General features: G+C 36.8%; 1 protein-coding gene across 1 annotated transcript in view; it reads right to left on the reverse strand.

Moving 5' to 3' along the window:
• The window catches only part of LOC149811364 (coiled-coil domain-containing protein SCD2-like), a 56,767-nt gene extending 37,969 nt beyond the window's left edge, over positions 1-18,798 (reverse strand). Inside the window, exons 1-7 of the mRNA XM_089993573.1 lie at positions 17,837-18,798; positions 16,035-16,207; positions 13,333-13,408; positions 13,098-13,139; positions 12,932-12,994; positions 12,723-12,772; positions 12,621-12,648 (exon numbers count right to left, since the gene is read on the reverse strand). Coding sequence (XP_089849699.1) covers positions 12,621-12,648; positions 12,723-12,772; positions 12,932-12,994; positions 13,098-13,139; positions 13,333-13,408; positions 16,035-16,207; positions 17,837-18,166 — 762 coding nt within the window. The 5' untranslated portion in view covers positions 18,167-18,798. The remainder of the gene's footprint in view (positions 1-12,620; positions 12,649-12,722; positions 12,773-12,931; positions 12,995-13,097; positions 13,140-13,332; positions 13,409-16,034; positions 16,208-17,836) is intronic.
• Positions 18,799-19,237: the final 439 nt, after the last annotated feature.

The raw sequence follows: 19,237 nt of genomic DNA on the forward strand, positions 1-19,237 counted from the left end.
ACTTGGCTTGAGCATTAAGAGTGATGAAGTTTTGGCCGTTAATAGGCCCGGATCGAATGTTAAAGCATATAGACCTCCCCACTTTAACAAAAATAGCAATGGGCCTAGAAAGGGAATTATATGCCACTATTGTAATGAACCGGGACACATTAGACCGGTTTGTCCAAAGCTTAAAGGAAAGGTTGCCGCGGTTGGATAAAGTTCTCCAAAGAAGGAAGAAAGTACCAAAGAAGGAGATATCAAAGAAACTCTTAATCATATCTCCGAAGTTCTCCAACACCTTCTCAAGTCTTCTCCTTCAACATCCGGAGCCGCCATCGCCTACTCTTCATCACCTCCAGGTATGTGGATATTAGACTCTGGTGCTTCTTTTCATATGACGTCTCATAAAAACTCTCTTTCAAATGTTTTTTCCGAACCCATGTCCTCCTATGTTTCAACGGCCGATGGAACGTCATTGAAAATTGAAAGTATTGGAACACTTGACTTCAAAAATTCTCAAAACTTTTTTGTTCCTAAAGTAAGAGTCGTTCCAAAAATTAATTTAAATCTTTTTTCCGTTTCCCAAATCACCGACCATGGATGCCAAGTCTCTTTCTCACCTAAAGATTGCACCGTGCAGGATCTTCAGTCAGAGAAGCTGATTGGGCAAGGCCATAGAAGGGGTGATCTCTATTTTATGGACTTTTTGACGCTTCCATCTAAATCATCTTGCAATCTTGTTAAAGACAAAAGTATTGGAATTTGGCATGAGAGACTTGGTCATCCAAATTTTGTAAAAATGTCTCTTTTCCCTTTTTTGAACAATACTTGTAAAGACAATCACATGACTTGTAAAGATTGCATTTTTGGGAAATCTAAAGCTACTCTGTTTCCTCAAAGAAGTTACTTTACCACTCGGCCATTTGAACTTGTTCATTCCAATGTGTGGGGACCCTCTCCAATCTTGTCTAAAGGAGGTTTTTTGTATTATGTGGTCTTTATTGATGACTTCACTAGATTTACGTGGATATACTTCCTAAGTCGCAAATCCGAAGTCTTCTCCTTCTTTAAAGAATTTCATGCAATGGTTAAAAATCAATTTTTGGGAAATCTATCTATTCTTAGGTCCGATTCGGGAGGTGAATATATGTCTAATGATTTTCAAAGTTACTTAAAAGAAAATGGAATTTGTCATCAACGTTCTTGTCCCAACACTCCGCAACAAAATGGTCTTACGGAAAGAAAGCATAGGCACATAATAGAAACTACAAGAACATTATTGATTTCAAAAAATATCCCAAAATCCTTTTGGGCCGAAGCGGTTCTAACCTCAACATATCTCATCAATAGAATCCCTTCATCCTCTGTGAAAAATCTTTCTCCATTTGAAAAACTTTACAATATGTCTCCCGATTATAAAAGATTAAGAATTTTTTGATGTAAATGCTTTGTTTTAACTCGCAAAAATGATAAACTTTCTCCTAGGGCTATTGAATGTATTTTCTTGGGATATGGCGAAAAACAAAAAGGATATCGATGTTTTGACATACTTAAGAATAAACTTTATATCCCAAAAGATGTCACATTCCTCGAAGAAGAAAATGGTTTTTCGCATCAACCAAATGAAAATATTGACTATTCCTTTTTATTTGACTTGTTACCTCAAGAAAACATCATAGATGATCATGTTGATCCTAGTGAACCTCTTAATGAAGATCTTGTTGAACATCCAAATAATGATCAAAACTTAGAAGAAAATGCTTCAAGACAAATACAAGTCTACTCTAGAAGGAATGAAAGAAATCCTCCTTGTGCCCTTGAAAGATTTTCTCAAAGTGAGTCGATAGAAGAAACCTCTCAAAGAAGATCAAATCGCATTCCCAAGATACCAAATAGATTTGTTTCTTATGACTCTTTTTCTCCTAATTATCAAGCATGTCTACTTGCTCTTCACTCCTTTCATGAACCATCTCATTACAATGATGCTAAACAATATGCTCATTGGAATGAAGCTATGGAACTTGAACTTAATGCCCTTAAAATGGCGCAAACTTGGGAAATCATTGATCCTCCCAATGGCAAGAAACCCATTGGATGTAGATGGGTGTTTAAAGTAAAAACTAAGAGTGATGGTTCATTAGAAAGATATAAGGCTAGGTTGGTAGCCAAAAGATATGCCCAAGAGTATGGGGTAGACTATGATGAAACTTTTGCCCCAGTTGCTCGAATGACTAGTGTTCGAGCCCTTATTGCTATAGCTTCTGTTAAAAAATGGCCAATCTTTCAACTTGATGTTAAAAATGCTTTCTTGAATGGTAATTTAAATGAAGAAGTTTATATGGAACCACCTCCAGGTATGAATTTAAATGGAAAAGTTTTAAAATTAAAAAAGGCTTTATATGGACTTAAGCAAGCTCCTAAAGCTTGGTATGACAGGTTTAGTAATGTATTAATCAATTTAGGTTTTTCTTCTTGCTATACTGATACTGCTCTTTTTGTTAAAATGACAGGTGACTCCATTATTATGCTTCTGCTGTATGTTGATGATATGATCATCACTGGGAATGACAAAAAGGGAGTAAATGATGTTAAGTCTATGCTAAAAGATACTTTTGATATGTCTGACCTTGGTTATTTGAGATATTTTTTAGGAATTGAAGTGGCTTATTCCGCACGAGAATACATCTTATCTCAAATGAAGTTAGCTGCAGAAATTTGTACCAAATCAGGAATATCTGATGAAAAGAAAGTTGAGACTCCTGAAGTTATCAATGCGAAACTAAGACTTGAAGATGGTGTTCTTCTTGAAGATCCAACTCCCTACCGTCAATTAATTGGATCCCTCACCTATCTATCCATCACCCGTCCTGACATAGCTCATGCGGTTCATGCAGCGAGCCAGTTTCAGCACGCACCTACCACGGTTCATATGGCGGCCGTAATGAGAATTGTGCGATATATCAAGAATACCATCTCCAAGGGACTCTTCTTATCATCTTTCTCATCTCTTGAATTAACTGTTTTTACTGATGCTGACTGGGGAGGAAATCCCAATGATCGTATCTCAATTACGGGTCTTTGTATTTTTTTAGGTGAATCTCTCATCTCGTGGAGATGCAAGAAGCAGCAGAAGGTCTCCTTATCATCTACTGAAGCTGAATATCGGGCTATGGCGATGACAACTATGGAAATCGTATGGCTCAGAAGTCTCCTTGCTGACATGGGCGTCCACATTTCCACTCCTACCAAGCTCTGCTGTGATAACAAAAGTGCGATATACATTGCCAGCAATCACACCTTTCATGAGCGGACAAAGCATATCGAAATGGATTGCCATTATGTTTGAGACGAATACTTCATAGGGACTATTTCATTACCATATGTTACTTCAGAGTATCAACTAGCTGACTTCTTCACCAAAGCGCTCCCGACTCCACGATTTATGTTTCTCCTTAGCAAACTTTCGGTCTTCTCCCCGTAAAGTTTGAGGGGGCGTGTTAAAATATATATATATATATATATATATATATATACTTTATATATAAGTATATATATACATATATGTATATATATACATATTCTTTTTAGTAAAATACCTGATAGGGGTATTCTTGTAAAACTGCAAATGTACTTTTTATTTTTTTACTTTTTATTTTTTCCTTTTCCTTTTTTACCTTTTCCTTTTTTATTTTTCCTTTTGTTTGAACCACAAGGGGCCCCACTCTTGTAGTCGTTGGGGCCCCAACGGTCAGATCTGACCGTTGGGGGCTCCCAACGACTACAAGGGAGCCCCCTTGTGGTCCCTTCTTGTGCCCTCCTCCTCTATAAATAGAGGAGGTGTTCCCCTCTTGTAAGCATGGGTTTTTACACCCTTCTCTTCCTTTCTTCAATAAATCCAACTTATGACTTTAAGTCATTTTCTATATTTGTGAGTTTTTGTGTGTGCACATTTGGTGTTTGTGTTCTTGGCTCTAGTAGTCACTCTTAAAGAGTGAATTTTTGCTCTATTGGTGCTTCCGACTCTTTTCATTATAGCACCACAGGCAGTGGCGTAGCTAGGATTCATGCGGGGGGGCAAATAGGGGTGTAGCAAAAAAAAATTGGTGTGATAGGGGTTCGGGGGCAGCGTTCCCATTTTTTTTTTGAGATAAAATAAAAAATGGTTACAATTATTAATAAAAATCTATTTCATATGAACAAATCAAACTATTTGCTGCAGTCAGAGTTGGGCTAGGACTGGGCTACAAAAATGGATAAAAATATATTTCATATGGAATCAGAGTTGGGCTAGGACTGAGCTTTTAAATTTTTTTTTTTAACTGGACCGGGCCCGGGTGTGGTGTCAAATAGGCAAGGGTTCCCTCACTTTGTTGGACGGGTGGGAGTAAAGAAGTCACTCCAAGACCATAAAATTAGGTTAGCCACTTGGAACATAGGGTCTTTAACTGGTAAGTTGGTAGAGTTAGTAGATGTTATGTGTAAGAGAAATATTGATATTTTATGTCTACAAGAGACCAAATGGGTAGGTGAGAAAGCAAAAGTGATAGAACATTGGGGATATAAGATTTAGTATACAGGAATAAATAGGAATAGGAATGGAGTAGGGATTGTTATGAGTTGTGAGTTTATAGATAATATAGTTGAGGTCCGTAGGAAGGGTGATAGGATTTTACTTATTAAATTAGTATTAGGTACGGATATTATTAATATTATTAGTGTTTATGCACCTCAAGTAGGTTTAGATGATTCCATTAAGCATCAATTTTGAGAAGATTTAGATAGAATAGTATAAGGGATATCTTATGGAGAAAGGCTTTTCATCGGCGGTGACCTTAATGGATATATAGGCATTAGTAGGGATGGATTTTAGAGTATCCATGGAGGCTATGGTATAGGAGAAAGAAATGGAAGTGGAGAAAGGATTTTAGATTTTGGTTTGTTCTATGATATGATCTTAGCAAACACTTGGTTTAGGAAGAGGGAGTCTCACCTAGTAACATTTAAAAGTGGGGTCAATACGAGTCAGATAGATTTTTTCCTACTTAGAAAGAGAGATAGGGGTTGTTGCATCGAGTGTAAGGTTATACCAGGAGAAAGTATATATACAAAACATAGAGTCTTAATTTTAGATCTTAGAATTAGACAATGCCGCAAAAGAAATAGACATAGGATAGATCCTAGAATTAAGTGGTGGGCACTGAAAGGAGCTAAACAAGGAATGTTTGTAGAGCAGGTAGTTAAGGAAGTTGATTGGTGTCTCGAGGAAGATTTAGAATCAATGTGGAATAAGATAGCGGGTGGCATGAGAAAGGTGGCTAAGGAGGTATTTGGTGAGTCTAAAGGCAGTGCACCGCTAGGTAAGGATACATCGTGGTGGAACGAGGATGTCAAATTAGCTATTAAGGTTAAAAGAGAGTGTTATAGAAATTTAAGTAAGAGTCGTGATAATGAGAATTTGGAGAAGTATATGATAGCAAAGAAGGAAGTTAAAAAAGTAGTTTGGAACGCGAGGGATAAGGTATATAAGGAGGTTTATGACAAGTTGGATACCAAATAGGGCGAGAAGGATATTTATAGGCTTGCAAAGATGAGATATAGGAAATCGAGAGATCTGGGTATGGTTAGATGTATCAAAGATGAAACGCAAAGGGTTTTAGTCAAAGATGAGGAGATTAAGGAGAGATGGAAAGATTATTTTGATAAGCTATTTAATGACAGTCATGCTTAGGATCTTGGAGACTTCTCATTTCCTTTTCATGAGATGAATCGTGACTTCATGCGCAAGATTCAAAAGAAAGAAATTACAGAGGCTTTGAAGAAAATGAAAATCAAGAAGGGCAGTTGGCCCAGATGGTATACCTATCGAGGCTTGAAAATGCTTGGGAGAGAAAGGTTTAGAATGGTTGACAAATCTTTTTAACAAGATTTGGCGGACAAATAAGATGCCTAATGAGTGGAGGAAGAGTACTTTGGTGCCTCTATATAAGAATAAGGGTGATATACAAGATTACACAAACTATCGTGGTATAAAACTCATGAGTCATACTATGAAACTTTGAGAGAGGGTGATTGAGTCTAGGTTGAGGAAGGTTGTCATGATATCAGAGAATCAATTTGGTTTTATACCTGGAAGATCAACTATGGAAGCTATACATCTTCTTAGACAACTTATTGAGAGAAATAGAGAGAGGAACAAAGATTTGCATATGGTATTTATTGATTTGGAGAAGGCATACAATAGAGTACCTAGGGACGTTCTCTAGTGGACAATGATGAAGAAAGGTGTTTCTCTCAAGTACATTAGTATAATTAAAGATATGTATGAAGGAGTAGTAACCAATGTCCGCACTTGTAGAGGGGTGACAACCAATTTTCCTATAACGGTTGGGTTACATCAAGGATCTGCTTTAAGCCCTTTCCTATTTGCTATAGTGATGGATGAGCTTACGAGATCAATTCAAGAAAATGTGTCGCGGTGTATGTTGTTTGTTGATGATATTGTTTTGATTAATGAGTCTAGAGTTGGGGTTAATGCTAAGTTAGAATTATGGAGACATACATTGGAAGCAAGAGGTTTTAAGTTGAGTAAGAGTAAGACAGAATACATGGAATGTCGGTTTAGTAAGCAACGAAGTAGTGATGAGAGTGTAGTGAAGCTTGGTGAGCAAGAAATATCGGTGGATGATTGTTTCAAATATTTGGGATCTATCATTCAAAAGTATGGAGAAATTGATGGAGATATAAATCATAGGATAAAGGTTGGGTGGATGAAATGGAAAAGTGCAACTTGAGTGTTGTGCGATCGTAGAATGCCATTGTGGTTGAAGGGAAAGTTTTATAGGATGACTATTAGGCCTGCTTTACTATATGGTACGGAATGTTGGGCTGCCAAGAGACATCATATTCAAAAAATGAGTGTAGCTGAGATGCGTATGCTGAGATGGATGTGTGGAAATACAATAAAAGATAAGATTCGGAACGAAGAGATAGGTAAGAAGGTAGGCGTTGCACCCATTGAAAATAAGATGAGAGAGAATCGTTTACAGTGGTTTAGACATATTCGGCGAAGGCCTAATGATGCTCCAGTTAGAAGGATGGAGAAATGGGAAAATATATTAGTTAAAAGAGGTCGGGGTAGGCCTAGGAAGACTTGGATGGAGATGATAGGAAAGGATATGAATGCTTTGAACCTCACCGAGGACATGGCATTGGATAGAAATGATTGGAGGAGAAGGATTCATGTGGAAGACCCAGAATGATTTTCTTTTTTGGTTCATATCGCCGACCCCAATTGTTTTGGGATGAAGGCGTAGTTGTTGTTAACTGGATCGGGAGGCAAGACTGGGCTACAGCCCAGTTCTGCCCCCCCCCCCAGCTCCGCCTATGACCAACGATGGGTTGGGGCTCACTAGAGGTTGAGATGGTGGTGTGTGAGGCGTACGCGCCGACGGGGGTGAACCAAGAGGGTGAGAGAGTGAGAAGAAGAAAGCAAAGAGAGAGGGTAAAAAAAAACACAAAGAATGGGGGTTATAGATGGTGGTGGGTGCCTTATTGTATGGGTTGGAACTTGGATAAAACCAACTGACATTGGTTATAAATGGGGGTTAGAGTGGTTTGGGGTTGGATCCTTATGGGTCCAACCCAAACCGAGTAGGTGAGAAGATGGTTTGGTGGAGGCTTTTGGTTTGGGTTGGATTCTTATGGATCCAACCCAAACTAGGTATTTAAGAGGCATAGTGTGTTGGGCTGGATCCATACTCCAAATGATGTTTATTTTTTTGTTTTAGTAATTGGTAAATTATGACAGTAATGATTTCATTGATTTGTGTTCTTCACTCTGCATCCTTTGCTGTTAATAATAGTTTGTTTTTTGTTTTAGGTTGATTCCATGTGGTGAAGCATAATTCTTTTGACTCTTGAAATTTCAAAAGTTGAATTCTTTCCCTATTACATGGAGTTATTCACTTTAAATGACGACCACTACTTAGTTTTTTAGTGTGTCTAGATTTCTAGATTAGTAAAAATGTATTTGTTGAGCCATTTGAGTTTTCACTTTCTGTGTTAAGAATAAAAAATGACTTCAAATTAATTACTACAAGTTTTATGCTGAAGGTAACTTGTCCATGGGTAGTAAGAATTGGTACTTGATGTGCTGCATAATCGAGCACTTTTGTTATCTACATTCTTTTTTATTGTCATCCATTTGTCCTTGTGAACTTGTCTCAGTATAAAGACAACCATATACGTTTTAATGGTCTTAATCTATTGAGACTTGAGAGTTGAGAATCTGAAATGCATATTTTTGTCTCAGATTACATTTACCTCACCCAATTCCCATTCAGTGTCAATTTGAATTTTGTCTTTTTTCATTGTGATGTTGTCTTTGTTTAACAATTTTTCATAAATGCAATCTTTTGAAAGAACTTCCTTTCTTTTTCTCTTTTTCTTTTTGTCTGCTTCATCATAGTATATTATAGATAGATCTTTCATCTTTATGAATGATGCTTATTTAAAATTTTAAAGTATTTTAGGTTGATTCATATATTTTTATGATGCAGGTATATTTGCATGTTCTTTGCTTCATTAATGACCATCAGAAGCTATGATCACGATAATTATGATGATGATGATGATGATTCTTTGTACAATTTGGTGCATGAATCGTCTAGTAGTGTTGGGAAGGACAATGCAAGAAAGGGCAAGAGGTCTTCTAATTGTCCATATCAGTTTGAGGACAGAAATGAAAATTGTTTTGATGGGAAAGAAAGAAGAATGTGACTTGGATGACTACTATTCTGAAGATGACCAAAATGATGAACTACCTAGCATGCATAAAACAACAGTGCCTATGGCGCCATGTATTGAAACAAAAGAAGAGTGAGCAAAGAAAACAAGGTGGAACCCAGGTTTTTATGTGCAGGCACTGCAAAAATATTTATCATGGGTCATATACTCGAGTTTTTGCACATCTTATGGGATCTTCAAAGGGACAAAGTGTTGGGATTGTCTTTTGCCCTATAGTTGCAAAAAATGCAGAATTGGCAAAAAAAATTAAGAAGCAAGTTCGCCGAGTGGAGGTTTCATCAAGTGCATTTGAGTTGAGGAGATCAAGAATTGATAATCCGAAGAAGCCTATTAGTATGACTACATCATCTAGTGGAAGCTGAAAAACAGTTGATATTCGTGATACCTTTAAAAAGATAGAAAGAGATGATGTAGATCACAAAATTATCATATTTTTGTGTGCAAATGGCATACCTTTAAATGTGCTTCGATCACCATATTGAGAAGAGATGATATCTGCAGTTAGTAAAGTGACTGGATATTAACCCCCATCATATGAAAAAGCGCGAACAACGTTGCTTGACAGTGAGAAAGAGTGTGTTCACAGATAATTAAATGAATTTCGAGAAAAGTTTGAGGAGTTTGGAGTTTCAATTGTCTCAAACGGTTGGACAAATGTCAAGAACAAACACTTGATAAATATACTTGCCTCAAACTGTTTTGGCTTGATGTTCTTATATGCAAGCGATTTTTCTAATGTGCAACAGTCAGCTGCAAACATTGCCGAGTTTTTGAAGACAGGATTTAGACTTGTGGGGCCTTCTAATGTAGTACAAGTGATTACAGACAATGCAGCAAATTGCAAGTTAGCAGGTGAAGAATTAAAATAAATGTATAAGTATATTTTTTGGTCACCTTGTGTTGTGCACACACTTAATTTGATCATTAAGGATTTGGCACATGAGTTTCATTGGTTGGGAGAAACATATTTGCAGAGTAAAGAAATTGTGAAGTATATTACAAATCACTCAAAAGCACTCGCAATCTTTAGAAGCAAAGAAAAATTAGAGTTAATAAAGATTACAAAAACAAGGTTTGTTTCACATTATACTACTTTGAAGCGCTTGCATGATGTGAGGGAGAGCTTGAGGCTCACAGTAATTTAAGATAGATGGAGCGAATAGAAGCAGTCATGCACGGATGAAACTATGAGAAAAAGGGTTGTTACAACAGAAACAATTGTTCTTGACGAAGAATATTGGGATTTTGTACGTTTAGCATTATTGATTATAAAACTCATATATAAGATGATTAAATTTTATGATCAGGAAGGCCCTATAATTGATGAAGTGTATGAAGGCATGGACAACATGTTGGGGGAAATCAAAGACAATCTAAAAGGACAACCAGGTTTGTATGAAAAGATTCATAAGACTGTCTCAAATAGATGGGATAGAATGAATGTGCCTCTCCACAGTCTAACCCACATGCTTACTCCAAAATATTACGAGTCAGAGTATCTCAAGATCCCAACAGTAGGAGGAGTCAAACGAGTTTCTCCTGGTAAACATTTTATTCTATCTATTTAATAAAGTTTAAAGTTTAATGATTTAATTATTTTTTATTTCATTTGCATTTTCTTGTTATAGTTACTAAACATTTTTTTTTGCAGAAAAGGATAATGATATCTTAGATGGTGCAATGCTCGCGCTTGAAGTGATATCTGTTGGAAATGAAGAGCTCTCTACACTTTATAGGTCACAACTTGTGGCTTTTGCATCAAGAAGTGGAAGATTTAACTGAAATGCAGCAAGAATAGATGCATTGAATCCTACAATGTCAGTGCTTAATTGGTGGCGTTTTTATGGTGGTGATGCACCTGAGTTGAGAGCATTAGCCATTAAGGTTTTATCTCAACCTATTAACACCTATAGTTACATTCACAATGTTAAAATAAATAGGCTCAATGAAGATCGTGTTGATACCTTGGTGTATATTCATTCCAATCTTCGATTGATTGACAGGTATGATTAAATCATGTTGTACTTTTGTTTTGGTATTTTTTTCTCTTTTTCTATCATTGATTATTTATTACCATTTATATTTTATATTCTTGTTATAAAAAGGTGCAACAATCACTACAAATAAGGACCTAATCGAAAATGCGATATCAATCCAGAACTTCCTATTGTAGAAGAAAATACGTTGAGATTAGAGGACATGCGTTGGAGAGATTTGGATGATAGTGCACAACAATCAAGCACTATTTTTAAATCCAAACATAAAGATGCACAACCAAGAGCTCCATTACCTCCAATAATCATACGTACAAATGAAGTTGAAGAGGATACAAATCAATTCAACAAAGCTACTAGAACTGCAGATATACAAGAGCGATCATCAGTTCCTCATGGTCGGATTGATCGTTTCTTTAGCCAGAGACCTAGGCAAGGTATGTTGATATTGTGTTTTTTATATTTTAAATTATGGTTTTTGAACATTTTAATTTTTTAACGTATTCATTATAGGAAATGAAGGAAGGAGCAGAAGACATGGTCGTGGAGGACAAGAAGCACGTGATGATGCAGAAAGTTTGTGATCTATTGCTGACTTGAAGGGGAAGAAAAAGATGACAGATTAATGAACTCTTGAATTATTAATTTTTTTTTTATGATGCAGTTAGAGTAGTCCAACTTAAAAACTTTTATGTTACTTTTTTGTCATGGTCTTGTAATCTTTTTTTGGCATACTTTTATTTTGAATCTTGCATGATGAAGTGAAGTAGTGGATTATGTTAATTTTAAGTTAAGAGTTTAGAACTTTGTAGCTTATAATTTACAATTTAGAATTTATAGCTTAAAAATTTAACCGTATCTCTATGTAATCTTTGAGTTTATTGATTTCTCATTTTCTATGTTGCAGAGATGACAAGATTTACAACATCAAATAACAAGTCATTTGATTCTTTCATTGAAAAAGGTACGCTTTTTAATCAAATTTATTTGTTTTCTTAACGCATTATTTAGTGTTTGCATGCATTTGTTAAATGGTTGCAACAAGAATGTGAATTATGATTTTCTTTTGATGTATGATTTTTTAAATGCATGATAATTGCAATATGATGCATTTGTTAGATAATTATAACTTATATTATTTATTGTCTATATACATGTTTTATTTTGTCAATGATAACATAAATCTTATTTTTTGATAAAATAAAAATATATAATTACATTTTCGCTTCTCTTTCGATTCTTATTCGCTTCCCTTTCGCTTCTCACTCGAATCCTATGTCGCTTCCTTCTTCGCTTCTTAGATCGCTTCCGGTTCGCTCCCTAGGTCGCTTTCGAGACGCTTCCTAGGTCGCTTCCGAGATGCTTCTTGGTTCGCTCCTAAGTCGTCCCGCGCTTCCCGCTTCCTAAAATTTTAGAAGTGCCTCGCTTCCCGCTCCCGCTTCCTCGACTGGCAACTCTGGTTCATCCTCTTCAGTCTTCACTATAATTCAGACAATTAGAGATTTTATATTTCACATAGGTACTGATAATGAAATTTGTCCACAAAGGAAACAAACAAGAAGTGTAAAGATTTATTGAAATCACAAAGCACCTCATCAGTGAGGAGGCAACATAATCCGTATGGACTTTGTACTACACTAGCAACACGCATCAGCCTCCAAAACATCTTCAATCAATACCAAATAAATTTACAAGACAAAATCAAATAGAATATAATTGCTGCAAGTGACAATATCGTGGAATGCTTGTTCATAACTTCATATAGATCAAAAACCAGAAATCTCTATCCCAGATTGTGACAATTAGCATTTCAGCATATCTTCAAAGATTTCACGTTACCTCTCTTTGCCGTAATGCAGCCTCTTTTCTGCAAGAGAATCACATAAGGCATCAACAGAATGTGATGGAGCCGACATATTTCATATGAATCCTAGTATTTACCTGCTCAACAATCGAGCCTCTAATGATACACCTTCTCCCAGGGAAGCAACCTAATGAGGAAAGAGAATGCCTAATAAGCAAGAATAAAGGGATGGAAGTATCTTGAACTTTCGATGTACATCTAAAAGTGACAAAATGAGACAGATAGGACATCCACAAAGAAAAAAAGAGAGGAACAACTAGATGACTTGGTATCTGAACAACATTACCTGTTTTTCAAACTCCCTGGCTCTGGCTTCTGCTGCTTGACATCTCTCTTCTGCAAGTCGAAGCTGGGCGCACAAGACAGTATGAGAATAATGCTTGCAATAAATACAGATATGACCAGATGCAAATGTTACTTGTCACAAGAGCATGTTGAGGAATAGGACACACCTTATCAAGAATGTTGTCATTCTCTTCTTGGAGCATATCAAGCTGCATTTTCAAAATAATCTTATCATTACAGAATGATAATATTTTGAATTTCATGAACACACCACGGTCCACCCCAGGTATAGCCAACCAAATAAAATTCCTAGATCTTTTACAGGAAATTTTTTCAATCAACCAATCTATAAAGAACTTGTTGGTAAGGAAGCAGTAATAAACAAATTGCAGAAAGCAAGACCTCATCCCGAAGAGCAGAAGCCCCACGTTGATTCCCTGCATCCTGTGAGTTCAGCTGTCCTGTATCTGCAGTAAATCTGGAACATAACAAAATTTCATGAACTACCTCTCAAAATACTGAATTTTGAAAGGGGGAGGGAAGAATGATAGAATGGAAAGATACACACACCTCAAGAAACATTAAAAAAAGACATCAAATAAAACCTACACGTGACCAAGGAGGCAGCATGGTGCTTGTAGAATGAATAGGATTAAAAGAAGCATTTTACAGTAATAATATTAAGTGACTTAAATAAAAAACAAAGCTAACCAATTTCTCTATGTAAAGTCATCACTATGATTCTGGCATAATGGCATTCAACAGACAATGCCAAACATATTCTGAGATCTCTGCAACCAAAATCACTCAAAGAGCAAATATTTCAATAGCATGAAACAGTACACAGAAACTTCTGTTGATAAATAGTTTTTCTTATAGATGCTTGATGATTCCATATTCTCTAAGACAAAATAAGATGCACCTAAACTCATTTCCAGATGACTACCCCTAAAACTAATCCTATTGAGCAACAATCAAGGTGATTGAGAAATATGGAATCAAGGTGATTTAGCAAATGAGACGCATCTGAGTTCACTTCCAGAATGACAACCCCTAAAACAACTCCTGGTCGTGATCTATCTTCCATACTCAAAGTATAGGGCTGACGAACCACTCACTTTGTATCAAACCAACCTTCCACACTACTATACTAGCTAGTTTAGTTATTTATTCTGTGACCTTATAAGACCTAGAGTCATGTAGGTACTAACACCATTCCTACCAATTATCTGAAAATTGGTGGCAGTTTTCTAGTTCAAGATGATGATCACATGAGATAAAGACAACAACTTCTAAAATGTATAAAACACCTTTTAGATCACATGAGATAAAGATCACATGGTAACCTCCAATTGATGCATGTGCCGCATACCTTTTTATCTTATGAGATATGTGAAATGTGGCCCCAAGTAGTATAATACATTTTATGCAAGCATCACCTTTTAAAACCTTTCACAGAACCTTTTTTTTTCTTTTTTTCGAATAGACTTTTCATATAACTTTATTCGTAACCAACAATTGAATGAGCAAGAACTTCCTAAATTTTCATCCTAGGACCAAAGAAGTGCACCACCCTATTAAAGCCAGAATTTCCCACCCAATCAACATTTAAATAGTTAAAGATAAAGGTCAATGCATTTCTCCATTAAATTATTCAAGAATAATACAACATGATTACATGTCTTTCTTTCCATGCATATAAATCCTCTGTGGAGCTTCCATGTAAGATTTAGCCAGTTGGTGCAAGAATTCACAGACTTGATGGACTACTGAAGTTTATCTTACATCTAGTCCAAACAAAATACTGTAATCCACGAATTATGTTTCTAGAGTTCTAAATAGGTGACAGAAGCTCTATCGTGAGATTCAATCCTGGTAAACAACATACAAGTCATGCAAGGTCCGATGGCAGAACCAGGTTTTCTAGCGTCAACCAATCCATGGTGAGCTACACATGGACAATGGAATTTAACTCCAGTACAATCAGTCAACAGCATGAATAAGATGAAGTGGATCAAAATTTTCCATATCAAACATGATTTAAGGCTATTTTACTATAGCTATATCTTCCTTTTTCATTATAACTTTATGCATATTTTCCATAATAAATAGCTAATAATTGTGGTTGAAAGGATCTTACTTGACAAACATCAAAAAATCTACACCAGCTATATGGAACCCTTGGTCACCAAAAACACTTCCAAAGCTTAAAAAGATGGGTTTGCAACATAACAGAAAGATCCAGATAAGGAAACCATGGTTCTTCTAAAAAAAATGAGAGAAAAAAAAAAGACAAGAAACCATGGTGTTTCTTTCATTACCACTGTTTCCTTCATCAAATTGATCGAGAATTCACCACCAATTCGATAATTCTATTAACTATGCAAGGTCAGCTTAGTCCTAGCATAAAACCTCAGTAATTAGCGAGGCTATTACATAAACTTTGCAAGGCTAGTTACATTGTAGAAAAAGTACCCACATATTACTGAGTCTTGCGAGCACTGATAACTTCATACTGAGGTACGCATTTAATAGGAAGCCTTGGTCTTTCTAAATTTCTCTCTAGCCACTTTATTGGTTGGTATATGTAGAAAGTCTCAACTTCATAGCAATGTAGGAATTAAAAAAGGCAATATGCAGCTATTTAAGTACTCCATATTTGAGACTAACTAGTTTCAACCGTATCCAGTTCAGTGCCACACCCATTTATTTTGGCTGTGAGAGATAATTCTTAGTTCTTCATCATACTGGCACCAGATCTAAGTAAATCATCATCACCAAGCAGCATTCATTTAGATACAGTTAGTACTCCTTTCTAATCATGTTTGCACACTTTCTTTTATATGCTTTACCATACTAAAGGTAAGTCTTTCGCTATGGGAAAATATTGAGATAAAAAACTAAATATTTGAAATATAAATCTATAATATAAAGAAAACTCTAAAAACAGGTCCAGCATTAAAAGGATAAACCAGAATCCAAAATAAAAACAGAAATAATCAGCATTTACTAGTTCAATGCAGCAATTTGTGGATGAAGAAGCCAAGATAAAAGGATAATGAATTTAATGCAAATTGCAACCAATATCTCAAACATAGTATTACCTTTTATCTTTTCTCCTATCAATAGGAGGCTCTATCGGTAGTAGTGTGGATGGCATCCTAAGCGTGGGCCTAACAGGTGGCACCATTGTTGTTGTTGGACGAGTAGATAATGAAGGCCGGCCAGCTGATGTGGAACGAACAGATGGGGTCTGTTCTACAAAGTTCCGACCTAACTAATAAAAATATCACAGACCCTGTTAAGCCACGACCATGGGAAACACACATTGTGCATCTGATTCAAAATCAATTGTCTCAAGTGATTATCATAACAAATTGCATAATCCATAAGAAACAAACAGTGAGTCCCCATCACCATTAAAACCTATATCACATTAAGACATAAACAGGAATAGAGAACATGGGACAAAACTATTCTCATGGAGTTTTAGATTAAGAATAGCATATGTGGAAATATGTCAGAAATAGCTCAAGCATAAGCAAAAAACAAAAGACAAATATTTACTAAGTGTTCTTCTTGGAGAGCAATGTTTACTTGACTCATTATAAACTATAAAGTTGCTTAACAATCAAATTTTGTTTTAATGAAGTATGTATCTAAATGACATAAATTCACAAAATCTCAAAAGACACCCTCTAAATTACTATATAGATGGGTATGACAACAAGAAAACATAAATTTTCATCAGAAGCAAACTACTTTTAATGGAAAATAATATCCAAATGGTATGAATGCAAAGGTTCTAAAGATGTTCCACAAAATTGAAGCCCATTACAAGGCCCGACCAACAAGATTCAGCCCTGATACACAAGCTCAAGTGTAATAATAAAAAATGGCATTGTTTGGAAAAGAACGACACACTGTTAAAGGATATTTTTCAATCGTTGTTAGTAACTCCATTAATCGTGGCTCCGCCCTTCGTGAATAAATTAAATATTTTCTTTTAAACTTAACACCCCCATCCCACACGCACGCCCACACACCCACACAGTGTGTGCGTTTCGTATGGAACTTTCGCAGAAGAATTTTAAAGAAAAAATTATCTCCGAAATTTCTCAGAAAGACAATAGTATGACTTTAAAAAAATAAAAAAATTTAAATAAAAATACTTGTTTATATAATACAAAAATAAAAGAATACATCAAAATGTTTAAAAATAAGAAACTAGATTGTAAAAAGGAAAAAAAAAAGGAAATTGATGTAAAAATGCCGGCATTTTCAAATAATACGATAAAAATGGCCATATTTATCATTTATGAAAATCTCACAACTACTTTCATAAAACTTACAAAATATTGTGTTTTTTTTTATAATAGATACGAAAACCTGGATCCACGCCCCCACATAAGCGAGCGAGCGAGCGCGCACGCACTCACTCACTCAATTTCACTCCATTTTTCTGCAGATGACACAAACAACGTAAATAAATTGACGCAATTTGACTTAACTCCTCATAGTTTGATTCTCAAAACAAGAGATGCTAATTCTTGAAGTAGGCAGAAAAAGTTGTCCAACTTAGCAAATTTAGAGTAAATCGAATCAACTCCTTGCGTTGCAACTTTATTTGAATAAAGTTGAAATATACACAATATAAATCGACAAAAAAAAATCAAATGCGATCGTCCGAAAATAACATAGATTATCAGGAAAAAAATTATCCGAAAAAAAAAGCGCATCAAAAGAAGTATCCACTTAATTTGAACGAATACCGCAGAATCGTCCTCTACTTCGCAAAGGAAACGCCAAAAATATATGGATCCACAAAATTCAAGGATGAACTCCGAATTGACGCGCAATTTCTCCAACTCGGGACAAAAACCAGTAGAGAGATCGCTGAGCTTACCGCAGGAGAGGGAGATCTGCTGGTGAACTTCCTCGCCGCGGAATTACCGCCGATTGCGGAGGCGGCGAACGACGATCCATTGTACCGGAAAGACAGATCCTCCTCCTCGTCATCGTCCGTCGTCGTCTGCGATGCCATGACCTGCGCGAGCCTCTGTGCCGCGGCCTTCGCCGCGACGTTCTGCGTCTTCTTGACGCTCGAGAACCCGATCGATCCGGTCCGCGTCTGGTGATGCGCCGGCGACATGGACGGCGACGAAGATCCCGTGCTGCTCGACCCGCCGCTCCGCTGCCGGGAGTACACCGGGCTCCCGCTCCTGAACCGATCCATCTCCCCTATTTATACACCCAACCAGAACGAGCTCTAGGGTTCTCAGTGAACCAGAGAAGAGTGATGAATAAGATTCCCCGTTCCGGAGAAGTTCCACAGAACGCTAACTAGGCCCCTCTCTGGGGACTCAGGAACCGTCCGATCTCGGGAACGGACGGTCGACGGTAGCCGGAGAGCAGGGAAGGAAGCCCGACCGCTTTATATAGCTTCCGTCTTTCTCGCACTGTACGCCTGGTGAAATTTGTGTAGGTTGTTTAAGGCAAAACGCGGAGGCGGTAGAAACGCAGATGACCTCCCCTCTCAGTGTCTTCCCGGGTTGTTTTAAGGCAAAACACAGAGGCGGTAGAAACGCAGATGACGTTCGCGTCTTCGAGACGGTAAGTGACACCGTTCCCGGAAAAATCTCGGCGAGGAAATCTCGCGATAAATTTGTAAAAAAAAATCTTAAGAAAATATCGAAGTATTTAATAATAACACAAATAAAACGTACATAAAACATTAAAATTATTAAAAAGTAGGACGAGCCCAACAATCCGAAAAGGTATTCAAGCTTTGGCTCATTTATTTTGGCGATCCACCTGCACTATATGGCTCAGCTGGCTTGAGTCAAGTCAAAGTTTTTCTTTTTCTTAATGATCAGAGAAAACCACCTCACTCGCTCGAGGGCTCATCAGTGCCAAAAATAGGGATGCAAATGGGTCGGATCTCGGAAGTTTTACAATTTTTGGCTGTTTTGGATCCTATTCGGACCTGACTTTTCATGTATTTAGATGATGTGGATCCATCTCCTTTGCATCCCTAGTTAAAATGCATGTTCTCCTTTGCCCACAAGAAATTACACTCAAACTTCGGCCTTAGAGTAAGGCACATACATCTGTGAGTTTTGAACTTGTGACGTCCCACCATTTTAGTGACAATCGTGACTCATGAGTCAAAACTCTTACATGAACGAATTTAGGGGGTCTTTGTTACTCTCACTAAACCGAACCATGTTTTCCATAAGAAGCGTTTGCATGTCACGGAAGGGGGTGCCTCTAGGGGGTGGCAATCGGGTCGGCAGGTTGGTGGATG

The sequence above is a fragment of the Nuphar pumila genome, chromosome 17 (assembly GCF_984573655.1).
Source record: "Nuphar pumila chromosome 17, dmNupPumi1.hap1.1, whole genome shotgun sequence".
Classification (NCBI taxonomy): Eukaryota; Viridiplantae; Streptophyta; class Magnoliopsida; order Nymphaeales; family Nymphaeaceae; genus Nuphar; species Nuphar pumila.